The sequence below is a fragment of the Xenia sp. Carnegie-2017 genome, unplaced genomic scaffold (assembly GCF_021976095.1).
Source record: "Xenia sp. Carnegie-2017 unplaced genomic scaffold, XeniaSp_v1 HiC_scaffold_56, whole genome shotgun sequence".
Taxonomy (NCBI): Eukaryota; Metazoa; Cnidaria; class Anthozoa; order Malacalcyonacea; family Xeniidae; genus Xenia; species Xenia sp. Carnegie-2017.
Genome location: NW_025813522.1, coordinates 57,167 through 84,480, shown reverse-complemented (window position 1 = coordinate 84,480; position 27,314 = coordinate 57,167). Strand labels below are relative to the sequence as shown.

Here is a 27,314-nt window from a genome sequence, read left to right as displayed (position 1 = left end):
CCTTAGTCCTAAGTAAACGGGCTAGAATTGATCAAGTATATACATACAAGGACGGAGCAAAAAAAAAACCAAATGAAAAACGAAACAATGAACTTTTTGAATTAGATTTATAAATCTTTACTTTATTAATCAGTCATTAAATAGGTAATGAAGCTTGTCATAAAGGCTCTGAAGATAAAAATAAAAATTACCACAACGTAAAATTTTGAACAAATCTTCGTAAAACATAGAACTATAATTCAACAACATTCGATAGTTAAAAATGCTGTCAAAAATATTATCGGCAATTCTCCCTCGCTTCAAGGCATAATGGTTAATCCTTATCAAGAATAGGGAACCGTTATAGATCACCGTCTAAAAATATCGAAAGTCGTAAATTTTTAATTAGTTTTGCTTAATGAATAGTTGGAAAGAAACAGAACAATCAGGTGCACGTGCTGGTCTATTGTGCCAGAAAGAACTTGCTCAATACTGTTTAAGTCCTAACTGGTGTTTATTCTGGTGCATGTAGCAATTGCCCGGCATTTTGAAATTAGAGAATCGATGCACTTTCGAGTTTTGTACACTTTGACAGCACTAAAGCAACATGGCAACCATGAAAGACGTGGCCGTTCAAGCAGTTCTTTTAAAGAAACACAAGATTTTGGTGGATGAAGGCGTAAGCGGAACTTCGTCTTTTTTAACAAAATGAAAATTTAAGCTTTGGCTGTTGCTGGCTAGTATCTGTGCAGTGTTTCAATTAATATGCCGTTAAAAGTACCGTCGGTAATCTCCGTCTTTTCAGTGTGGCATGGTTAATCCTTAACCGCTATAGATCACCGTCTAAAAATATCCAAAGTTATAAAATCTTAGCGTAATAAAAGACTTCCAAAAATGTTTTCTGTATTTTAACACTACTTTAAACCATTTATGTTTTAGCATTTGTAAAACTTGCAATCGTAATGATTTTGTCAAAGTTTCAGGGAAAAGCATCAGTATGCCGATTGCTTCAAAATTTGTCGTTCACTATCTCGTTTTTATGCGCACAAAATGTCACGTTGGTCAAAGGGGACTGATTTGCATTAGCTTGTGAGAAATCGTTTCGATGTCATAGTGTTCAAACGATCAACGAATGTCTGATATATTTACCGCAGTTCGCATCATCGTGGAATATCCGTTATGTTTTTAACACAAAATCTATTCCTTCCTGGTAAACAGTGAATTATGTTTTTAACACAAAATCTATTCCCTCCTGGTAAACAGTGAAGAACGATTAGTCTTAAATCTCGTTACATGAACATTTTTAAAAACCCAAGAGATTGTTTGGGTATTTCAACGTTGGACGTCAAATGTACAGGAAAAAATCCAACTATCTTTTGGAGACATTCCAAGACACCACGTGCCGCCCTTATGACTATCTTGTGCTGGATATGCATTAACACCTGATAATATGCGTGTTAGAACAAACATTTTACTAGGATGAAAGCATATTGCCTATGTACTTAAACGATAAAGGACCACAAGAGGATTCATTTGAGCATCATGTCTCGAATAACAAAGAAAAATCTTTTCAATCAGAAGGGTGGAAATGTACTGACTGCGTTACTACCACCTTTTTTTAAATGTGCTAGGATGTTTGCTGACAAAATGAAGCGTGCCAGACGTATGATTTCAGTGCCTAAAGAAGTTCATAACATGCACAAGCTTACAACAAAAGTAAAAACTAGAAACTTCGCTCATTACAATGAATATCTTACATAAAAATTGCTTACATTCTCGTGTTCTTAAAAGCAAAATTTTTCAATATCAACTTTGAACAATTCCTCACTTAAAACAACAAAAAGATAGTGGAATACCTATGGTACGGGTAACGGATGCAGTCGATGGCAAAGAAAAGGAAACTGTAAAAAGGGACGAAGGACAGAGTTTAGCTGACTCCACAATTGTTGAAAATGTTCCAAAGACAGTGCGTGACTGTGCGACAGCTATAATGCATTGTCTTACAACGCACCTGATGTTATTGCAAGGGATGCATATGGACAAATGAAACTTGATGGTATCACTATTTCTCAATCAAACATATCCGACTTAGTTGGAGACGCTCTGAGAAGAAGAAGGAATTCCAAACCAAGAGGTTCCAAATAATTTTTTCGTATATTGTCGAAAATAAACATTCCTCGGGATCTGATTCAAAATGAAACAAGATGCAACGAAGCCCAAAGTTTATCGAGCGAAGAAGAAACGCGTAGTCTTTCAACTTCAACAACACCAAAAGCTTCATTTAAACCTAAAAAACTCATTTCCGCTTGTTGACCTATTAACTTAGGATGTAATTGATCATTTTTTAATTAATGCTACATTTGTTACTAATCTCCTGAGTATTGTTACATTTATTAGGATAATGTAAACACTCACAAAAAATTAAGTCACAATAAAACGTTTTATTCAATTTACATTTTAGATAATGCATGACTGATTGTTGTTATTACTAGCTACATTTTAATAAGAAAATGTTCGCTTACAAAACGCGATACCTTGCTGTCGTTTAAAATAGTATATCAATTAAAGGTGTGTACAATTTTATTCATACTATGCACTCGAACTCTTTGGCTGAGGTGAAATACGCAATACTGTCCACATACATCTGTCCAAATACTTTGTAATTCACGTTTATTAAAATTCCAATTAATGTTTCAAAGAATCCCGAAAAACGTACGACATTTTTCAGGTGGCTATCCATAGCTATCAAAAAATGCTGCTGTTTCCTCAAAGTAAAAAGCCACCCAATGTGTTCCTGGTTTTCCACTGATATCTGTGTTTGCGGCAAAATCTATTGGGTAACTGCTGATTTTTTTTTGGGACGACAATCGGCAGGAACCGAGAATTTCTTGCTCGCAACAGGGTCGGATCTTAATGCAGTCAAAATTTGCAAGTTGTTCATTTAGCCAATATAGTCATGAGTGAAGTTTCTTTCGGAGTTTATGCGTATTATATACTCAAAATCTCCATAGCAAACAAGACAAACTGTATCAGTTGGCGGTGCTGAGAACTGTAGGTCAATAGCAAGGTTTCCATTAAAATGGCTCGACGAGCTACTCATATCAGGCGTCAGAGCAGCTCCAAATAGAGTAAAACACTTAGGATAATCCTAATTGGGATTTTATTGCCTGTATCGTATCGATGCTCGTAAAGATCGAGAGTAATACTTCAACAAATCTGGGATTGTCGCCAAAGGACAACTTGATCGGTTTATATGGTGCAGATTCTCCATTCACTGAAATAGCTAGCGATGATATGTTGGAATGTTCAAAATTGAAAGGGTTTTTGTAACCCTGCTAAATTCTGCCCTTTCCACAAGACCAATGACAATTGATTTAGGAGCGAGACCATTTAAAGGTTATCTTTTTGCAGCAAAGGGTTTCCTGAAGGAATAATAAAACTCTTGAAGTCTACGTGACGTATGCGGTAAATAGCTGGACCTTTTTTAAAGAGTAACTTTGTTACCCAAAGACGCACTAGGATTCACTATAACTTTGCGAATTTTAAGATACACCTCTACCAGCTTTACTTTAAAAGCAGTGTCGACAACTGACGACATAAGAAAAATATCGTGTACGCACGATAGGCATATTTTTCTCTTGCTTGTGTGACAAACTTTGTAAAAAATTATTCATCTGCCCAACTTTGGCGTCGGCATCAAGATTCTGCCCGTTGGCTTTGGTCACTTTTGCTCTTACTACCAACATCGTTTTAGACAAGTCAACGCAATCTTCAAATCCTGGAGATTTGAAAGTAAGCGGCCCGTTGTCAGACATATTAGATAGAGGAAGATGATCAACCCAATGCCCTTTTTCTATAGCGGTTTGTGTTGGTGGCATATAGGATAGATCAAGTTCACTTTTTGTACATTCTTATGATTTCGGATAAACAAATTCCATCTTTTTATCAAAATTATCTTCTTCTATAGTTGTTCTTCGTCTCTTGGGCTATCGGCGAATGGCCCTGGAAGGTGAAGGTTTACTCTTTTTAGGTAAATGTTTGGTTTGTATCACGCCTGGTACTCCACACTACTATATCGTACTTAATTAAGTTCTTAACTGTCTATTCTTTTGAGCAGCTGATGCATAACTCTTTGTAATTTTTTGGTTAATGAAGATTTACCAAATGGAAGAAGATTAAATTTGTATTGACTAAAAGGCGTATTAAATGTCGTAAGATAGCTTGAAGGATCATCCAGCGTATGTCTGCCAAAATCTGCATCCACTCCATCGAGCACTAAGAAATATGTAGGTCGAAATTAGCCTAGATACGACTTCTTTAACAGTAAAGAGAGGGTAATACTCTCGTTGATTGGCTTCGTTAAGAAGATGTCTTTTCCCCTGTTACCATGTGCAAAAATCATTTTTTTACTTTTTGTAGATGGTTAATTTTACCAATTTTCTGCATTCAATCTAATTCTTCTTTAATTTTCATTTTAATAGTTACAGGAACACGTTGCAGCGAATCAACCTTCGGCTTTACAACTTTTTCATCTTTTCATTTGATGCTTTATAGGTAAACAACCAATATCGGAATATTTATTAATAGTATTGTCAGTAATGGAAATAGGATTAACATCTACAGTTCTCTTCACCATACACAAACGCTCGGTATTGGGTAGACAGGAAATAGGCTTCCCATTATGTTTTGCAACATAGAAAAGAAGATTGAATTGTTTGTCTTTGTAAAAAAATTTTATCACTGCATGTCTCATGCTTTGGATAGTGTCTCCAATATATGATGTTAGATTTTTATTTGATTTAGGAATTTATTGACCACTTTCTGTGATTTTGTCAAACAATTTTTGTGGAAGCACATTACACTTAGCTTCGGCGTGAGGGTGTCCACCTACACCTTTACAGAATGCTAGCCAATCTTGAGATAGGAATGTTATACGACCTTGCGCTTTTGTACTTCTTTCATATTCATTCGATTGCCGACTTTTAAACATGTAATTTGTTGTTAGGCGGAAGTGCATGAGCAGTACCGACAAACAACTCATCATCTTTAATTTTATTATACGTTGGTTTTAAATTTTTTGTAGACTTCAGACACACCCATGTTTTTCGTATAAAATTGTCGCAGACTTTTCCAAAAGCTGGACATTGCTTTTGAAGAATTCCCCTCTCCCACATACGCACACCATTTCTACCGATCTTATTGATACCACACACAATGCGATATGTAATAAGTTTGCCCCCCCCCCCCACCCCATGCCTCCAATATCACAATTTTGAGTTACGTTTTCGCAAGTCAGTAAAAAAAGAGCTAACTGACTAAGACGGACATTGTTTTCTCTTAGGAAATAAATGTTTTTTGAATGTTAAGTTCATAAGCGGTGCGCAAATTCCTTCAAACTTCTTCACTTTAGTATCTGGGTAGTCTTTATGCTATTCTTCTTTTTATACGTAAACGAATTGTATCTTTTTATTTCGACTATGTCCATCAGTAACAATATATATTTCATAGTTCTGTTTGAAACCACACCAATTTTCTGAAATTTATTATGAGGTCTTGTGTTTAATGCCTCAAATTTAAAAAGTGCAGGCTGCATACATGCTACATAAATATTCTACTTCATTAATATTTATGTTAATACATAGAAGTGACGTCGCAGGAGTTTTGATTTCATGTTTAATTCTTAACTAAATTCTTCTTTGTTTAGGAATATATGTTTAGAAAATAAGCGTAATTGGTTCTTTTCGAAAATCAATTCCTTTGCTTCAATGAATAAATGGTGCATTTAGGACGGTCAAAATTGCCTCCACATAAAAAAGGAATAAGGCCTGTCAATGTATAAAACTCGTTTGAATACTTTTGAAATACAGTTAAATTTATGCAGCTAGCTAAATCAGTATATGAGCATGATTCTTCATGTTCATTTTTAGACACAATGCATAATAGCTTTGTTAATTAGAACATGTAAAATCTTAAATGGAGAAAGTTTTCCTGCTATAATAAGGGAACTGTAATGTTTTGTTAATAATGTCCCACAAGTACTAATTGAAAGAAGTTTCCCTATCTTTTTTTGCCGATTAAAAACTAATTACTCTTGAAACCATTTTCATGCAAATAGATTTAAAATTGGTCTTTTCAGACCCAGTATAGGCCGTCAGAGCGACTCTTTACACTTAGTGTGAAAAATATTTTAAACGCCATGTTTGCTAAAATGACTCCACGATCAGTACCATTCTCAGCATTTTAATTAAATTTTGTTTAGCTTGTTGACTTACAAACTACATAAACGTCATTGAACAAATATATCGATGAAAACCTTTGAACACAAAAACATCTTTTGGGATTGAAATTTTTTCAATATTAATTCAATACAAAAAATACAATGATAAATTAACTGCTTGCAAATTGAAAAATCGAAATATTTTTAGCGAATAAATCGTAAGGAAAAATTTTACTTCATAAATATTTAAAATGACTTTTAAACGAATTATGTGTCCATGTATTAATATTTTTGTGGTTTCCAAGCAAACTATATTATTTGGCTGTAATGTTTTACATTTACAACGTGTTTTCTTTGTAGATAGATGGTGAAGAGTTAATTGAAATTCCAGTCTTCGTGAATAAGTCATTTAATTACCCATTTCCAAAGATTTTTTTGCGGCTAAATGATAAGGGAAGAAACAGAGCTGGCTTGTACGTAACACATCCAATATCTTATGCCAAAAGTTTTCGCATTATAGTAAGATGGCCAGGAAGTGATCATATTGAAACAAACACGGCGTGGAACGAATCTTTTGTATGCCGCACAACGGGAGCACTATGTAAGAATGTTTTCTACCATTCGGTTATTTCCAATAAATTGGCACAAGGAACAGAAATTAAAACTCATTTCAAGGACTATGTTTCACAACAGGATTTACAAATGCACTTTCAATAATGGCAAATGATCCTGAAAAATTTGCTCCCGGATTAGGAAGAAAATGTTCACTATTTTGTCGAAGAGTTAAACCGGGAGAAGACATCGTCTTATTTGAAGCTAACAACGGATCTTACGTAATTCACTCACTACGTCTTAGAGTTTATGATATGTTAAATGGCCAAACTGTAATCTCACAAAATTGGATGCGAATTCTTATAACCATGACATGGGACAACAAAGAGCCACAAGTCAAGGACATTCCATTGGCAGGAATTTTTAATACTGGTCTTGATTACATAAGAGAAGTGAAGAGTTTAACAACAGGACTAAGGAATATGACCTGTGAATTAATGGGTGCAGAATCATATAGAATGAAAACGTTTGACTGGACGGCTTATCTTTATTATGAAATGCCATTCTGGACGTCTGCAAAAATTATTGTCAGGATACCTGATGGATACAAGCCTGCAATAATTTGTTCGCAGTTCTCAGTAAAGGAGTTGGACTTTAAAAAATATCACCGGCAATTAACTGGCTACTTCAGTGCGCAAGTAACTCAAGTTAAAAAACTTAGCTTGAAAAATATAAATCTATTTCACTTAAAAAAGCAATGGGGACATGTTGTTGCTGTCAACTACTTTTCAAAAATAGTTGGTTTTAAAACAATAATAGAAAATGATGTAATGATTGAAACAAATGGTGCTAATTCCCCAATTTTCCTGGTACAGGACTGGAAGATTTTTCCACTATTTCTTTGGTTTTAATAGTGTTAGAAACAGCTCATCTCCTTTCAATGGTAACCCTCTCTTCATAAAATATGGTCGACTGTTTTAATAAATGCTTATCGACAAAACACATTGGATCCAATATTGTTTACTACAGGCATTCGCATATATATTGAGGCTAAGTGTAACCAACTACCAAAAAGCTACAGAAAGTTTTCGGGTACCTCTTCATTTGATCCTAATATTCCAAAAAACTCTTTGTTCACAGTTGTTTTATACTACGGTAACAAAGGAACTGGGGGTAGTTATACAGATAAGGTAGTATATGGTGATGAGAATAATGGTTTATCTAGAAGAGTTCGGTTCATTCCAAAAAATGTGAAATCATTTTTCATTTCAAGTATGTTTGAAAGTCAAGTGGGAAAGTTTTTTAATAGAACTGTAGTTTCCTTAGAGCCAGGACAGAGTGTGACTCATTCACTCGCTATTTCTATTAACAATGTTGGTGTTATTCTACGGCGTGAGTATCACTCCATGGTTCCAAACCAGAAAGCAAGTGTAACGGTTGATGGCAATGCGGCTGGTATGTGGTTATGTCCCCAAAGAGCTGCAAATAAGGAGATGTCATTGCGAGTTAATGATTACCTTCTTCCAATTTCACAGACTAAAGGAAAGGAAGTCATCAAAGTAACGCTAACAGCTATTACAAAATGGGAAAGTGTTTCAATTGAAGTACTTTCGGCAATTTTGACAATGTAGGAATAAAACTTATAATTTTTGCATTGCCCTTTATGATATATCAGAGCTTTTGTAATGCAATAATTAGTCTATCTTAATTATATTGATATTGAAATATTTTTTTATTCGTTAATTGTTCAGATTTATGCTAGAAAAAAGTTTTATCCTCTTGTATGTGTAAAAATATTTATGCATTCTAACGTTAATAAGATGCAATAAATTGATATTACTACGTAAACATATACTGCAAAAGGAAAAATCTATTTAATGCGATCGAACGTTTACAGATTGATAATATTTTATTGAAAAAGCTTTTGGCTGCCTGTCTTCAGCCTCCTCCATTACCGCCATGCTTTTAAAAACCGGGTCCAGTCTCCTTCCCTCTACAGGTCTTATATAACTCAATGAACTTATTAAGCATGTAACAATAGCAGTATTGATATCATTGTGATCCTATAGTGCATCCATTACCCACTCTACTCCGTTTTTGTATATCTATCACCCCAATATTCTAAATCGGCTTTGAAAAAAAGGTGCAGTTTTTAATAATTGTAGTCGCTTTAGCTCTCACAATTTTTTCGCGCGGTCATAGGAAAAACGTTACATTCAAGATGGACAAACATATGACAATTTATGCCATGCTTGTGTTCAGGCGTAACATCTAAAGTTTGTGCACATTTCTGATAATGTATTGTTTTCCTCTTGGCAACATATATTTTTGCGTCCTGTACTCATGGCTATAAAAAAGCTACAGTCGCACCTAAAAGATATAAACATCTTTTTACTTAGGGAAAAACAGTGAAGCATCAATAAAATGCAACTAATTATCGAACATTTCCAATTCTGTGAATGTATTCATCTTCGCTTTCCGATGTCGTTGAATTGTCATCATTATGATCATCTTGTGCGTTGGCCAAGGCTCAAACATGTAAGGTTGTACCTCGTTGTTGATAACATTATATAATTTTTGAGCCTGCAGCACACTCAATCTAAGTTCATCACATTATGGTCACTACGTCGTCTAATTTAGCTAAAATTATAGCAAGAAAACATCAATTAAAAAGTTATCAAGTTTGTAAAAATTGAAAACACGTCAAAAATGTTAATCTCCGAATCGGATTTGGCTTTGTCTTTTCTTTTATCATATTTACGAGTCGGGTGTTGTTAAACTTTCCGTTTTAGCATTTTAGGCTTAGAAAACAACGCTATTTCAAATCTAAAGATTATAAAATTACTGTTTTAAAGTTTTGTTTGGTTAAAATTCCTTGGACAACAAATAATAACATAAGCTAACATTTTCGCGACCCCAAAAATGTCCGCCGTGATCAATGGGCAATGCATTTTGATTGACACACATTCTTTAAAAGCCCCCCAAATATTTCGGAGGCAACTTAATTGGTAGAAGTTTATTCTTTCGAAATTAGTTACAAATATTCTTATTTTAAAACTATTTGATTTTAAAATTGGTATAGTTTATTTTGAATTAAACTGTACATGCTGATGAGACAGTGTTATCTATACTTGAACAAGCTTTCATTTGGTAGATCTGTTGACGTGAAATTTTGCTTTTGGGAGATTTGTATTTCATTTTTTTATGCAATTTTAGTAATGATTTGAGCATATCTTGCAATGTGATCCTACAATGAATATTTAAAGCAAACAGATTACAAAGTACTTTTCTGGAGAATTATGGACTTTTTTCATTTATTAAAATAATGGTTAGATGCAGTAGCTCTCCAAATTAAGTTCTATTGATCTGATGTGAAGTTGATTTATCACATTGCCTGTGAAATTGTAAGTATGGTTAAAGTTGAATTCTAATGCAAATGGTATAAGATTCTGTTAAAGTGCACATAACGGGAAAAGTTTTTTGCAACATATAATCTTGGCATTGTTCCTGTTATTATTGCGAGAACAAAAATATAATTGGTCATATCGATAAATTTTATTTTACTTTAAATTTTGCAAAAAGCGGCTTTTGAGTGGATCATGGCAGGTAGAAGCAGGAAACGAGTAAGTTTTTTGATGTCATTCAAGGGAGTCATGGAATACAGTTTATATTAAGAGTATTCCTTAAATAGTTTTGATTCAACACTTGATAACAGACAAATTGTATCTAATGTTTGATGGCAAATATAGTTTTCTAGATGCTAAATTGACAAATAAATGTGTGCCTTAACCACAAGCAGCAAGAAGGAAAGAGGCTAAGAAGAATATCAGGCCCTGTTTACATGAGACCGGAACATAGTCAAACCGTACCAGCTCGTGTCGGTTATATTAGCATTTATAATAGATGTGTACATGGGACCGTTACGAAAATAACTCAGAGCGGTCTGAAGTCATACCGTCTGCTGAACCTATCCGACTGAGTTCAGAGTGGCATGAATTAAGACCGGCATCAATGTAAGCTTAAATTAACGTTCAGACCGGTCTGAAATGGCAGCAACGCATGAGCACAATAGCGAATTATAAAAACAAAATGGCCAGCAAGTGTAAAACTAGCCTGCAAAGGAGGCATTACGCAAATAAGAATTTTTCCTGATTTAGTGCCGGTCCTATGTAAACATGCAACAAATGTTGATTTTCATTCCGGTTTCACTTCGTTCCGGCCTCATGTAAACAGGGCCTCAGCTGACTTTGATAAGGCAAAACGCGTGTTTAAACCGTTTGGAAGGCTAAAGTGCATATTATGTGTATTTGAAGCCTACAGATTAATAGCGTCGTTTTTCAACTGTTTCCTGATGAAAAGAGAGTAAATTATATACAGACCGTTTGAAATAAAATGATCGTTAACAACAACCTTTTAAAATCTAGATTGTTTATTAGTCAGATGACCTAGTGTAATAATATAATTCAAATTAATATGGTTATATTAATACGTTCACTAAACTAAGTTGTTCATTTTGTATCATTTTTAACCCGTCTTAGCATTTTTTCATAAGCTTATTTTGTCTGCTAACGATTTTTGTTAGCAGAAGCTCTATCTCGCATATGCTGCTATTCCATTTAGGGATTGTTTTCCCCGAAATGTAGTTAATGTTTGAGTCATCGTTCTTACAACTTTGCAATAATTGTATTACTTATAAAGATAATGACAACAACGAAATTCCTCTAAAAAGCAGAAAAAAATTATAAATTATACGTCATATTTCATCACACTTCGTCCAAAGCAACTAATAGCAAAACATTGCCGAGTCCAGACTCCCTTGCATGAAGTCAAAAAGAAAGCTAGAGCCAGTCTATTTGCCGTTGCAAAACACGACGTCCATCAAATACTAAATATAAATAGCAATAAAAATCAAACAATTGGACGAAATAAATTTCTGTTTTCGCAAAAATACTAGAACAAATGTTTCGACTTCATTTTGCCAAAAAATTGGGGTTTATAGTTCCATTAAACATTTTAGTGAGGCATTATTGAAAAGAAACTTATTGTTTTTCCAATGGCTATAAAACAATTCTATTTTGAAGTAAAGTCTTGTTGTCTACAAATGTTGGTAAAGACTTTAATACCGCATATGTGTCGGATCCAATTTTTAATCAAAATAAAAAATAATGAGTTTAGTAAGACAAAACTTCTGTATGTTTTCCCTAGTTGTATTAAAAGACCAAAACATTTATTTATTCATTGATAAGGTAATTGACTATATTCTGGTTTAAGGTACAGAAGGCATTATATTATAAGGAATATATTTTACCAAGCTGCTTTAGCAAAATATTTATTTTGATTTATAATTTCAGACACTGCACATTCAAATGATGAGCAGAAAATTCAGGGCACAAAATTCAAAATGAAATAATCGAATGGTATTTAGGTAATTTGGTTGAAGTAGTTAAGGGCAAGTACATTTGGCTCATTTCATAACATAGTGACATGTTATAATCTTTCTATAAAGCACAAGCTTTTGATGAAAGAAAGCTATTGAAATATTAGCAAAAGGACGCATTTTTCCAGTGATTTTTGACTCGAAAGCAATCTTGTTGAATCAAACTTATGTCATGAAGAGTTTGGCAAAATGGTCACTAGACTTACTTCATAAAATAGAATCTATTGTAAAGATATTCTTTCTTCTTTTGCTAATCCATGACTTCTGGCAGGAATGGACAGAGACTAGTGCCCCAATTTTCCAGAAACTAGTCAAATTTCCAAAGGAAGAAAAGGTTTTCTTAAATTGAAAAATTGCTCAATTTAATCTTTTAATTTACTTATGCTTCTTATCAAAGTTTTAAAGCGTTTGCTCGTAAGTCAAGGTTCGAGGGTCATGGAGGTTAATACTACGGGAAACCAACCTTGAAAGTTGTGTTAAGTCCATAGACTGTGTTTAAATTAAATGTAGATATGATCTTCGCACTTTTTTGGACAATTTAAGTAATCGTCTCATGAACCTGAAAAATTCAGGTGACTCAACGGGACTCGAACCCTCTGCGGTGCCGGTGCAGTGCTCTGACCAACTGAGCTATGAAGTCACACAGTGGTGAGCAGCTCAATTTTGTTGGGTTCACGTTTTCTCGTGAAAGGGATGTCCTACGAAAGAATGTTTTATGCAGTGCGGTGTTTGATGAAATTAAATGTAGATATGATCTTCGCACTTTGTTGGACAATTTAAGCAATTGTCTCATAAACCTGAAAAATTCAACGGGACTCGAACCCATGACCTCTGCGGTTCCGGTGCAGTGCTCTGACTAACTGAGCTATGAAGTCACACAGTGGTGAGCAGGTCAATTTTGTTGGGTTATGTTTTCTCGTGAAAGGGATGTCCTACGAAAGAATGTTTTATGTAACATCCCTTTCACGAGAAAACATGAACCCAACAAAATTGACCTGTTCACCACTGTGTGACTTCATAGCTCAGTTGGTCAGAGCACTGCACCGGCACCACAGAGGTCTTGGGTTCGAGTCCCGTTGAGTCATCTGAATTTTTCAGGTTCATGAAACAATTGCTTAAATTGTCCAACAAAGGGCTAAGAACATATTTACATTTAATTTCATCAAACACCGCACTGCATAAAACATTCTTTCGTAAGACTGTGTTTACTTACTTTAGTGTGCACTTAAGTTTGCACGACCCACGAGTGTGCATTGAAAACTCGATCCACGGAAACTTTTGAAACTTGTCTATGATTGGATGGATTATTTGTGCATTAGTCAAACACAGCTCTGGTTCGCTATCGTCGATAAATAAGTCCACGGAAACTAGTCAGGCACAAATCAAAACATATAAATACAGCGAGTTAATTTTGTGGGCTTTTGTATTTCCAAAGTATTTCATCGTTTACCAAAATCACACGGTCAATTTTGGTTTATGGCTACGTATTCTGTTCCTTATGGTGATCCTGTATTCTTAGAGGCAGTTTGCTCAACGTTTGAAATCGGCTTACATATTTTACTATATGTAAACTTCAGATTCGAAAACATTTCGTCTTGTCATCGAATAATAACAATACCATTGGCTATTCGTTCCTTTTGCGTTGTCTGTGACAGGGTCCAGATTGAGATTGATTGGAGTCATGAACCAGTTGTTGCAGCAGTCCTCGGCCGTGACAGACACTTCCGTGCAGTACGTCTTTCCAAAAATCTCTTGGACCAAGTTGTAGCCTCTCACGTAGGAACTTTTATTGGGGTCGTAGAAGTGAGTGGCTACTGTTTGGTTAGTTTCACCCTCGCTGCACTGCCACGAAAATTTCAGGGGGTGATCAAAGAGGTTCGTCTCGTTCATGATGATGCGGAGCTTGCTTAAATCGGCTTGGATCATAGCCAATCGGTTGCTGGAGTTTGCGGTGGCATTGGAGTAAGTCTTGGTGTGTCTCCAAGCCTCAAATTGGTGATGAAGAGAATCATCTTCCTGGGGATTGGGGCATTGTTTAGGAGCTCGAGAACGCCAGCGTCATTGTTTAACGACTTCTGAACTACCCCGAATCAACACGTGTGAAAATACAGCTCCTTAGCGATGGAGACCTGGTGTCTGTAGTTTTTTGTCATGCGATAGGTGGGTTCTATACGTATTCTGCAGTTCTATACGTATTCTGCTGATAGCGTCTGCGTTATTCGCACCGCACCCTTTGTTAGAAATGATCAAGTAGCGACTGAGATCGCCCTTTGGGAGGTCGACGCGAATCTTCACCTGTTTTTCTGGAGGTAGCAAACTATCCCTACTGGAGAAGAGGGAGAGGAATGGGCGAAACTTATACTAAAAGTTCCCGCTGAGGTCACGGATGATGTTTTCTTGCACCGTATTCGAGAAGGCTTTGATTGAAGAGAGCTGAACACCAGGCACTCTTTTGGGGGTATGATCGGTAGTAAAGACAGGGTCTCCACCTCCGTCACCTGCTGTATTTGTCGCAAAGGCTATCCAACGCTACGGTCGACTCCATAGGCGTAGATCTGCAAGGGGAGAGCTTTCAAAGCCCTCTTGGATCCAGCTTCTGTAAGCCAAATAAGTCATTATCTGCGTATTGCAACTTCCCGATCGAGCTCTCCATAAGACTCGGGATGTGCTGAACCGGCTGCATATCAGCCACGACGCCACTTTGCGTGACCTCTTGTCCGTTGAGCTCCACACGTTTTTTTTTACCAAACTAAAGGCTGGGCTCGTAAGAGTTATCCAATTTGGATAGTCGCCCGTGTTTGGTTGGTTGCGATTATCTTGTACCTCGTACTGCATCTTGACGATGAAATACGATTCCGAAAGCGCCATAAAGTTTTTTGCCGAGCTGATGTCTATCCCAGTCGAGAGAGTTGGATTGTCCAGAGAGAGAGTGACGCTAGCTCGCCCTTCAAACAGGGAGACCTTATTTTCTGTCCCTTCCTCGATGGCATCCTGGACTACCTTCACAGGTGACAACAGACCACGGAAGGGCTCGGGGATTTGGGATGTGTCAAGAGTCGTCGCCGTTAGATTATGAACTTTATTCAAAAAAAGTATTGATTTTACAACAACAAAATATATATGTACAGGAAGTATGTAAAATCGTACAATTGTCACGTGTCCACTGAACTATAACGAAAGAACTGAAATTACATTAACTTTACAAATTAAATATTCTATGTTATTTGTATTATGTTAACACCCCCACTCAGACTCAGCTTGCTCATGATGAGCTTGCTATGTAGTTAACTAAATCCTTAAAAGTGTTGCTCGATGTTTTCCTACTTTGACTCGAGATAAAGACTTTGTAAGAATGTCTGCTGTCATTTCTTCGGTTGGAACGTAACTGATCTTTATTTCCTTGCTTTGTACTCTTTCTCGAATGAAATGTAGTTTCGTATCAATGTGCTTTCATCGTTTATGCAATAGGGGATTGTGACACATCTTTATAGAAGGTTGGTTATCTTCTCCAATGTTGGTTTGTTTCTTCATTGGATAACCTAAATCTTTCATTTGTGCTCGTAGGTATATTGCTTCTAGTACAGCTGCCGCCGTATTTTGATATTCGGCTTCGGTTGACGAAAGTACTACAGTTGCCTGTTTCTTCACTTCTCAGCTGATTGCACCTCCGTTCCCTTCAAATTTGAAGTAATATCCTGTAGTTGATTTGCGATCATTGAGATCACCACTCCAATCTGCGTCTGAATCACCAACGATATCGAGATTGGAATTCTTCAAGAATGTTAATTGTAAATCGATAGTTCCTTTAAGATATTTTAATACGTGCTTTGCTGCTTTCAAATGTGAAATGTCTGGTTTATATAGGAATCTTGATAGCTGATTAACAATGTGAAGGATATCTAAACGGGTTTGTTTACCAATAAATAGTAATGAGCCAACTAAACTTCTGTATAACTTACCATCAACTAACTTCTGATCGTCGTTGCTTCTGATTCGCTTCAGATTTACTTCACCAGGCGTTGCTCCTGCTTTATAATCACTCATGTTGAATTGTTGAAGAACAGATTCGATGCATTTCTTTTGGTGAACGGTAATGTTGTCGTGAGATCGTAGAATTCGCATTCCTAAGAACAAGTGCATTGTGCCACGGTCGTCCATCTTGAAATTTTTGCTCGACATTGCTTTGATATTACTAACTGCTTTTCACTCGTACCAGCCACTATAATATCGTCTATCCAAACTAATAAGTATGAGGATGTTCCATCTTCTTCTTTTCTCACAAATAAACAATAATCGTTGCAGCTACGTTTGAATTTTTCTTTAATAAGTAGAGTAGCCAATGCTTCATACCAATTCTTTGCCACTGGTTTCAATCCATAGAGTGATTTGTTTAGCTTGCAAACTTGCTTTCGTCTTGATTTTGCTTTCTTGGTAAAACCTTGTGGTTGTTCTAGATAAATTTCTTCTTCTGTTTTGGAGTGAATGTATGCTGATTTAACATCCATCTGGCCAATATGTAGACCTTTTGTGCTGTCATTGCGAGCAGGATTTGAAGAGTTTCGGGTTGGAGCGTAAGTATCGAAAAGTCTAAGCCTTTGACTTGAGCATAACCCTTGGCTACATATCTTGCTTATATTTGTCGATTTGATCATCTGCTCCATACTTTACTTTATATACCCATCTTCCTGGTAAGACTTGTACATTCTCTGGTTCGTTCACTATTGTCCATGTGTTATTGTCTACTTTTTTGTCCATCATACTTTGCTTTCTTCGCTTTTCTCCAGTTTTCAGCTAGCGGTGTAGTAATTGCTTCATGATAAGACTTGGGTTGTTGTACACTTCCTTCATTAGTTGTGATCAACATATAGTATAATCCATACCTTTCTAATGGCCGCCGATTTCTGCTTTCTCTAGGAAGCGAGATTTCTTCCTCTGGATTTTCTTCATCCTCTTGCTGATGTTGAACAGCGGGTATCGGCGCATTATTTCCCTTTATCTTCAATCGGTTCCTTTAGTTTCTCATCTTTTGAAAAATCATCGTCGAAATCCAAGTTGGGGCTCATAAGACTTGGTTGTTCTAGATTTATCGTATCTTTTGCTAAAAAGGTTGAATTTCACTTTCTTTGAAGACAACATCGCGTGCTTTGTGGACTTTCATTGATTCGAATTCTTGCAGGATGTAAGCCGTGCTTTTGTCATCGTAAACAATAAATTTTGCTTTCACAGATCTTGAATCCAATTTCTTTAGGTTGATCTTCCTTTTCATGACATATGCTGTGCACCCAAAAGTACGTAGATGATTTAATCTTGGGGTTTTTTCGGTGAATATGTCGAAAGGACTTTTCCCTTGTTCGCTGTTGGCGGTAACGCTGCGATTTCTAATATGAGATGCTGTGGATAAGGGCTCTTACCCAATAACGTTTTGGTAACTGTTCTTGGATTAATAGACATCGTCCCATTTCAACTAGAGTTCCATTATAGCGTTCGGCAACTCCATTTTGTTGCGGGGTTTTGGGTACTGTAAATTCCTGCATTATTTTTGATTCTATGCAGTAAGCTTTGAATTGCTTCGATGTATACTCTGCTCCATTATCGCTTCTCAATTTTCGAGATAATCCTGATTCTGCTACGTACTCTTTAAATTTTTCGAATGCTTGTGCTTTCCTGCTCATGAATTTAACAACTGCATACTTCGAATATTCGTCCACAAAGGTAATTGTATATCTGCATCCACTGAGGCTAGGCACTTCAAAGGGACCAAGAATATCTTTGTATACCAATTCGCATGGTTTCTGGGACTTATTGTGAGCTTCTTTAGGTACAGGTTTGCATGATTGCTTTCCAAGTGCGCATGTTTCACACACTTTCTTTAATTTGTCTTCGAAGTTAACTGTGCGTTTGACATCATCTTTGTTCAAATGTCCGAGGCGTTAACGCCACCTTTGAAAATCTCCTTTGATTTCTCTTTTATTCTGGTTGCTTGTAATGGACTTACAGGAACTAGATCTTTGGAAAATGATCTCCAGATAATATAAACCTGCATTTTTGTTTAGTGCAATTTCTGGACCATGATTTAACATCAACTTTGCTTCACGCTCTTTGAATACGAACTTATGTCCAAATTTGTCAGCTCGGTTGACAGAGAGTAGGTTGACTTCATATTTGGCACATAAAGGACATTTTGCAGTACCATCTCTACTTCTTTCCCATCTTTCAATAGAAGCTTTACTGGTACGTCACCAATACCTTCAATAAGTGTTAATTTTCCCTTTGGATCCTTAACATTTTTGGCATTGCATGGTTTTAAGTTGTCGAATAGTTCATTTTTAGTAATGATGTGATCTGTGCAACCTGTATCAACGGTGATATAATTCAATTTTCTACTGTTACTATTTATTCCAGTACCACTGTTCATGCATTGAAAGTATGATGAGAATGAATTTGGTCCTCTTGTTGAAGATTCTTCGGTTTTACTCTGACTCCTACATGCTCTTGATAGATGTCCCTTTTTCTTGCACTTTGAACAGAAAGCTGAACTTCTTATACTACATTAATTGGCAAAATGACCAGGGAGTCCACAAACATAACAAGTCCCTTTTGCTTGATTGAGGCTTTGTTTTACCTGATGCATTTCTAGAATGCATTGCTATTGCGCAATCTTCTCCTTGGATTCTTTGGATCCGACTATCCTGGTAATTCTGTAGTCAAGTTCGCAGTTCTGAGAAGTTAGCTGCTGGGTTGAAACTTTCTTGAACCACGAAGTGTTCAAATTTTTCTGGAAGTCCGTTAATGACTAGAGCATTAAATAATGTTTCTGATATATTTTCTCCGGCTTCAGTGAGTCGAGACATTAATTCTTGTGATCATACAAAATATTCGGATATTCGGAACTTTTCACTTTCCCCCTAATTGTAATCGAGATATTTTTCGAACTAGACTTACTACAGTTGGTTTTTCTACGTTAGAAAATCTTTGTTGCAGTAGACGCCACTTTTTTGCTCCGTCTCCGACTTCATCTGGCGACAAGCAGTCATGTCGTCTGTATAAAAGGCTGTTGTTGTCAAGAGCTAGTGCAATATGACACCATAACGTGTTGTTTCTTTCTTTGATTTGATCAATTTGTCGATTTCTCTCTCGCACTTTTGTTTCCCATTCGGCCCTTTGCTCACTTGTAGCGTCGACTGTTAACGGTGTAACTTCTTGAGGTATGACTCCTCTCCCAAGGAGAGCTTTGTACAAACCTTTCGTTTGCATATATGCAGTAAACTTTGTGCTCCATGCCGGATAGTTCTCAGCTGTTCCATCGAACACAAACCAAATAATTGTTTGACTATCCATAAATACGGTCTTGTACTATTTCTGTACTATTGCTGAGCTATTTCTGGGCTATTCCTGGGCTACCTGGGCTACTCCTGGGCCTATAACCTGTTAGATTATGAACTTTATTCAAAAAAAAGTATCGATTTTACAACAACAAAATATATATGTACAGGAAGTATGTAAAATCGTACGATTGTCACGTGTCCACTGAACTATAGCTAAAGAACTGAAATAACATTAACTTTACAAATTTAATACTCTATGTTATTTGTATCATGTTAACAGTCGCCATGGTTCACCTTCGGTAAATGCGTCAGTGGCTTGTGCCTCCAATTGGATAGAAGGGGGTTGTTTGCTCATGTTTAAACATGGCAGCAGCAACAAGCGTAGTACTATCCGCGGTGAATAATTTGCCAGCAGTCAGCCGCGGCCTACTCGAGCCCAACTTTACGATGCGGGTTAAGGACCTAAACACTGGGGGAAAGAAGATTTTCGTCGAAAGTACCCGGTTTGAGCTCCATTATCACAATGTCGGGCCTGAAAGCAACAAGCTGTACGTTGTTATTGGTGACATTAAGACCGCGCTCAGCATCCTCACAGGGACATACACAGAGGTCGGGCACCTAATCAAAGTTGTAAACCAGACTCAAACCAACGCAGGTCATGAAGGTATAGTCTTTAGCTACGTGCGGGCTCAGAGTCAAGTTCAGAATACGGTGCCGGCTGGGAAGACCTTGAAGATAAAAAAAAAAAGACAGCTCTTCCCTCATCCTCGGCTTAGGCAAGATTGTGGCAGGCAAATTGTGGATGCCGCAGGTGGCTCCTCCGGAATCGTGAAAACCCTTCCTTATGCAGTAGACCTGATCAAGGTTTGGTGGGCAGTCTTCCTTTACACAGATTTTATCCATCCCGCTGTGGAGTATGAGGACAACTCTGACAGCCGGGTCCTCAAGACCTTTCTCGTCAGACACTCGACGGCATTAACAATTATGTGCTTGCTAAGCCCGACTTGCGGCGTCCACGCTCCTACCAACAAGTGAACGAGGTCTCATTTTGGTTGAAATTCAACACTGGAGAGTACATTTCCAAAGGGTATCTGATCTTTTTTCATCTAAGAACTGTTGATATTAATTAATTTTAATGAGAGATTTAATGTGCCAAAAGATATGAACAACATATCAAGCTAATAATGGGTCTTCCGGAGGAGCTTTGAGTTGCCTGCCATGGTGTTGCTGCAGTAGCTCACCACGATCTCAGGGGTCAAGCTCTGCGAGGTTTCCCACAACTGGAGTTCAGCGATATTGCCGATGTCTCAATGGAGGGATAGAGAGCAATGTCTCGGGAAGCGTTTGTTGACATGGGAAGAAAGAACCTATTGTGCGCAGTGATGGCAAATGGCGGCATTGCTCATTGCGGTCGCTGCCCACTTGTCTGCGGGTACTATGCTGTCCTGACTAACGGCTGTTTATCGAAGAGGGTTATGTAGAGAGGCTTTTAAAAAGATTAAGTATGGTATTCGGCAAAGAACCTCTAGCCAATGATCACAAGGGGCTCGACCTTGTGCCTCTGACTACTGGCTGTCGTCCTGACGATTTCGAAGCTGAAAAGAAGTCGCCTACGACACGTAGTGTCAAAGCCGTCGTCCCGATAAAGCATGGTCGCGTTTCTACTGACAGAAGCGTTGAGGAACGCCTCACAGAGTCGTACCACAGCCCAGCAGGGTGCTGGCGCGGCTCTGCTGCTATCCTAAGGCTGGCTAAAGAGGCTGGCGTCGGCGAGGATGTGACTCATAAATGGATAACAAAACAGGGCATCTGGCAGATCTACTTTGCCCGCACCAGCGCGAAGTACTATCCCCCAACCTAAGTTTGACATCAACACCACGAATGAGGTTTACCAGGCCGATCTTTTGCTTCTGCCTTAAGATCGAGTCGGAAGACGCACATTCAAATACGCACTGACGGTCGTCGACGTAGCAAGTCGGTATAAGGAGGCCCAGGCAATCACAGACAAGACAGCGACCCCGGTTGGGAAGGCGTTAGATTGATGCCCGTGGGCCTCTTCGATGTCCTAAGGTTTTACAAGTCTACCCTGCCTCGGAGTTCCGCGGAGATGTGTAAAAAGCGTGTGAGAAAAAGGGTATCACGATTCGACGGGGTAGGGTCGGAGTTCATAGAGATCAGGATTTCGTAGAAAGATTTAACCTAACCTTGGCGGAGCGATTGTTTGGTTATTAGTATCATAGCGATTTGACTAAGCTCGGAACTCGGAACAAAGAATCGGTATCAAGATTACCTGAGGTGGTTAAAGCGCTCAATAATGAAGCTACTCGTTTGACGGGCAAAAGCCCTCGCTTGCGACTCGGAAGAAAAGCGTTAAGGCCAAACCCGTTGCGCCGACGCTTTGTCCAGTTGGTTTTAAAGAGCGACGCTTGCCATTGGATGTTATTGTGCGGTACTTTTATTCCCCTGGCAAACTAGAGGGTGGCAAACGGCGTAGGGTGACCGATCCTATCTGGAGTGTGACCTCCCTTCAGGTTGAGCGGGGTGTGGTTGAGGGCGGGAAGCCTGTGTTTTATATTTGAGCGATGGGCACAAGTGCGCGTTTGTGCGCGAGGAGATCCAAGTGATGCCCTTTGGGACTGAAACACCAAGGGATTAGTCCATGGGTCCTCTCACGCTTTTATGAAAGCTTTCACTAACAATTAGTATCTTGCGCTTAGCCGTGGAACGGCTTTTCTACTGTGATTATCAGCATAATTACCCATGTTATTTATTATTTATTTGCCTGCGGCACCGGCTTCACTATGCCCGTATGCTAGGGTAGATATCCCATCGGCCGCGATGCAACGCTTCGTGTCCAGCGGGCTTAACAATGTCTTGTTGACATGCTCGCCGAAGATCTGATCCCAGGACTGCGCAGCATATCAATACCGAGGCGGAGTCGCTTTGCTTCACAGAGCGCCTCTTTTTACTGGGCATGACTGATATGCTTTTCCACTACGGCCTTTTTAACACCTTTGGCTTTGCGCTCCTCCAGACCATCGGCTTTTAGGATAGAGTACATCTTGGGCCTGAGCCCCACAAACTCAGCGATAGGCGCCCCAGCGCACTCTTCCTTAGCTTTCCCCAGCACCTTCTTGTTGGCTGTGCTGAACAGAGAATGGTCTTTGGGGTAGTTGCTGGTGTCGTACTGACCGGCATTTGTTTCAAAGTTGACACAGCCAGGAGTGGCTACGGCGACAAGCTCCCGGTGTTTACAAAATGCTCCTTACGGCGTGCGTCTCAAACAGCCTCTGTCAACAAAGTCCAACTCCTGGCCTGCTCGTGTGGCTTTACTTTTAGCCCGGCGGAACTGCTTTTACCGACAGGAGAAGGGGCGAAGGCGGGTCTCTGGTGCCTTAAAATCAGATGCTTTGGGCAGGTGGTGGCTCGTTAACCCAGGAAGGAAGCTCACCTAGGGGAAGGAGAACCCTGACTCCAAACCGCCGCCGCCTTGCGGTGTACTCGGTCACGGGAAAGGAGACGGATACTCCGAAGAAGAATGCTGCAACTGCTGGGGCCGCTCTACACGTGGCAGCTTCTACACCTGTGGAGCATTGAGCGTCAGTAGGCGAGAGGGTGGAGACGGCATGCACATCCCCTCTTCACCTAAAACATTCACCTGTGCTGGTCAGGCAAGCAGGTTTGCCGGAATCAAATGATGCAACCATTCCTTTTTTGCGCCAGCTATCTCAAGTCCTGTGGCGATGGAGAAATGGAGACGGGAACAGGCCGAGGTTGCTGCTGTAAGTTCTTAGCCACGACTCTGCACGCAGGCGGCTGCGAATTGATGGCCGTCCGCCGTAAACCTAGGGCAGATAGGGCGCCTGTATCCTCTTGCAGTGACAGAGCAGCCCTCATTAGTGTTAGACACTGCTCTCCCCACTTGGGGAAAGGGAAATAAAAGGATCCCTAAACAAAGCCTGCCCTACTTACACCTGGCAAGAACCGCACCTGCCTGGGCATCAAACTAAGCGGTCGTACAACTAAGGATAACAAGACAGGAAAGCACTTAAGCATTGGGGCATGGAACGTGAGAATGCTGTTCGACAGAAGAGACAGACAAGAGCGACGCACTGCTCTAATAGCAAGGTTGCTTAGACAATACCAGGTGGACATAGCCACATTGAGTGAGACCAGACTTGAAGATGAAACTCAACTGGAAGAAGTAGGTGGTGGCTACGCCTTCTACTGCATTGGGAAACCGGAAAATGCCCCAAAACACTCAGGCGTGGGATTTGCCATACGCACTCAGCTCGCAAGGCGACTAGTCAGCTTGCCACAGGGCATCAGCGATCGCGTCATGACCCTGTGGTTGAAACTCTAGAAAGAGTGCAACGCAACAATTGTCAGCGCCTACGCCCCTACAATGGCAAACCCAGATGAAGTGATGGAAGCCTTCTACGAAGAGCTCAACCAGCTACTCTCAAGTGTTGACCGCAGAGACAAACTCATCATCCTTGGTGACTTTAACGCACGAGTTGGAGTTGACTACACCATCTGGCCAAACATTCTGGGTCGCCATGGAGCTGGCAAGTGCAACTCCAATGATCTGATGCTACTATCTCTCTGCGCACAGCACGAGCTAACCATCACTAACACTCTCTTCCAACAAGCTGACAAGCTGAAGAACACATGGATGCACCCTCGCTCCAAACAGTGGCACATGCTGGACTACGTAATCGTCTGCCAGAGGGACCGCAGAGATGTGCACATCACACGCTGCATGTGCGGTGCCGACTGTTTTTTTGATCACCGCCTGCTACAGAGCAAGATGAACATCTAGCTAGCCAGAAAGAACAAATCAGCAAGAAAGAAGCCACTGAGGAAGTTGAATGTAGCTCGCATTCTACCCAGCAAAGAAGAGCTGCAAGAGATGCCAGAGGTAGCCCTGGGAAACATTAACATCACGAGGAGGATATAGATGAAGACTGGACCACTTTCAAAGAAGCCGTCTACAACTCTGCATCGAGTGTCCTTGGATACGTTGAGCGAAAACATCGAGACTGGTTTGACGAGAATGACGCCAAAATCAACAGGCTTATTGACAGGCTCCATAAGGCTCACAGTGAACTTATAGGGACAAATCTTGCGAGAAGAAGAAGCAAGAGTACCAGCAAGGGGGGCAGCATGTGCAACACAAGCTGTAGGAAATTAAAAAGGCCTGGTGGGAAAAGAAAGCCTAAGAAATCCAAGTGGCAGCTGATGCTCACGATTCAAAAAAGGTCCACGATAGGCTTCGCGTGGTATACAGTCCAAAATCGTCAGGCTGTACCCCCATCAGGTCTGCAGACCGAGCGACACTGCTAAAAAACAAAGTTGACATACTTTCACGCTGGGCTGAATACTTCAACAAACTGCTGAATAGAGAGTCACAGATGAACTAAGAAGCCATTGAGTCCCTCCCCCACCTGCCAATCCCCCAGCTTCCAATCAAAGAGGAAATTCCCGACCCACCCACCAGAGACGAGGTTGCGAAAGCCCTCAAGCAGACAAGGTCTGGAAAGGCTCCTGGGGCTGATGGCATTCCAGCTGACGTCTACAAGAACGGAGGCCAGGCACAGCTGGACAAACTGACATCCTCATTCCAGGAGGTTTGGAAAGTTGCCAAGGTCCCCCAGGACTTCAAAGATGCTGCCGTCGTGCACATCTATAAGAGGAAGGGCGATAAGACCTCATGTGACAACCATGGAGGATATCCCTCCTCTGCATCGAAGGCAAGGTTTTGGAACGAGTAGTCCTCAATAGGCTAATCAGAAATGTTGCGAGGCCATCGTCCCTGAATCTCAGTGTGGTTTCTGGGGAACTACTGACATGGTTTTCGCTATCCGCCAGTGGCATGAAAAGTGCCGCGAGCAAGAAAAGGAACTCCACATGGTCTTCGTAGACCTAACTAAGGCTTTCGACACCGTTAACCGGGAAGGCCTTTGGGGGATCCTGGGAAAATTTGGGTTTTCAAAAAACTAGTCTCTCTGGTAGCCCCCTTTCACGATGGCATGCAGGCAAGTGTCCAGGAAAGTGGGGAGACATCGGACCCATATGCTGTGAAGAACGATGTGAAGCAAGGTTGTGTTCTTGCCCCCACTCTCTTCTCCATCCTGCTCACAGCGATGCTGCTCGACGCCTTCCGTGACTTCGACAAATAGGTGTACATTCAGTTCCGTACTGATGGAAAGCTCTTCAACCTCAGAAGACTTCAGGCCAAAACCAAAGTCTACGAGGCACTCTTGCGTGAATTTCTTTTCACAGATGACTGTGCACTAGTCACCCACTCCCATGAAGCCATCCAGTGAATAACAGACCGCTTCGCAGCTGCATGTGATTGCTTTGGGCTTACCATCAGCCTAGGCAAGACGGAGACCCTTGTCTGGCTTCAACCATCCCAGACTCGTGACACCTCACCACCACCTCCTGTCATAATTAACCACACCAACATCAAGACTGTTGACAAATTCTGCTACCTTGGCAGCACCATCAGCAACATTGATTCCCTGGACGCAGAGGTAACGCCGCGTATTGCAAAGGCCAGTGCTGCTTTCGGCAGACTAAAGAGAAGACTCTGGCAGGAACACGTCATCAAGATCGTCACCAAAATTTCTGTGTACAAGGCTGTGGTCCTGAGTGTTCTGCTGTACTGCTGTGAAAACAGGGCCACTTATCGCAGGCACCTACAACAGCTGGAACAGTTCCACCAGCGCTGCCTGAGAAAAATCCTCCGTATCATGTAGCAGGACAAAGTGTCAACCTTGAAGTTCTTGAAAGGTGTGGACTTCCCAGCATTGAGAGCTTGATCATAAAAAGCTCAACTCCGATGGACAGGCCATGTCGTAAGGATGGATGACAGCATAATCCCAACGATGCTGCTATATGGTCAACTACAAGACAGGAGCCGTGTCCAAGGAAGACCAATGAGGAGATACAAAGACACCCTTAAAGGATACATGAAGAGCTGCAACATAGACCCAAACACCTGGGAGGAGTTCGCGGGAGACAAACTGCAGTGGAAGCATCTATGCTCCCAGGGCGTTTGGAACTTCGAAGCCAGTAGAGTAGACGCCATCTAGGAGAAGGTGGCCCAAAGGAAGCAACGCTCTGCCCCTCTTTTCTCGTACCCCTGCAGCGTTTGCATGTTAAAAAATCGTAAGACATAGTTCTGACCTTTCTTTTAAGAAATGTAAAGGGCACAAGTCATCTTCGCTAATGTAAATTCTATGCTCATACTTTTGTGTCGTGTTCGTACATGTTCCAAAAATAATAGAGATCAAGGAAGCAATTTTTACATAGTGCTTTACATTACTGCACGAGGAAAGACAAGGAGAATGGAATGTTTATTAATGATTTCGAGTAAAAAGTGAAATCTTAAAAATCAATTGCTATTAGCCACTGCTTACTTGAATTATTTGGCTTTGATTTTCCTGCTTCATAAGACTGAGCAAAGGCTGCGAACGTACTTTGTACGATTTTCCTGTTTTGCTTACTCCAAATATTTTGCCATTATAGGTATCAAGTACTGATAAAAAAGGAAGAGGCTTTAATAAAGACTTGGCTTGCTTTTTCCTGCAGTATGAACGTACATAACAACAATTTTTGAGTGGTCAACTAACTTAATTAAATTAAAATCACTTAAAAATTCAGTAAAATCTTATTTTCATTGAAGAAATCAGTAAAAATAATGTTCAATGATGTTTAAGAATGAAGGAAATGCCGTAGTTTTATAATACCAAACGTTGCGATGTTCTATAATACCAAAATTCAGCGCTCGGTATTA

General features: G+C 39.6%; 1 protein-coding gene and 1 long non-coding RNA gene across 4 annotated transcripts in view; one reads left to right on the top strand and one right to left on the bottom strand.

Moving 5' to 3' along the window:
- The window catches only part of LOC124456576, a 28,951-nt gene extending 21,385 nt beyond the window's left edge, over positions 1–7,566 (top strand). For all 3 annotated transcript variants that reach the window (XM_047006995.1, XM_047006993.1, XM_047006992.1), the window contains one exon: positions 6,557–7,566. In XM_047006995.1, coding sequence (XP_046862951.1) covers positions 6,557–6,913 — 357 coding nt within the window. In that variant the 3' untranslated portion in view covers positions 6,914–7,566. The remainder of the gene's footprint in view (positions 1–6,556) is intronic.
- LOC124456577 overlaps positions 1–27,097 on the bottom strand; it is a 31,063-nt gene extending 3,966 nt beyond the window's left edge. The window contains exons 1-2 of the long non-coding RNA XR_006952338.1: positions 26,938–27,097; positions 12,392–12,524 (exon numbers count right to left, since the gene is read on the bottom strand). This is a non-coding gene — a long non-coding RNA (uncharacterized LOC124456577). The remainder of the gene's footprint in view (positions 1–12,391; positions 12,525–26,937) is intronic.
- Between the last annotated feature and the right edge of the window lie 217 nt (positions 27,098–27,314).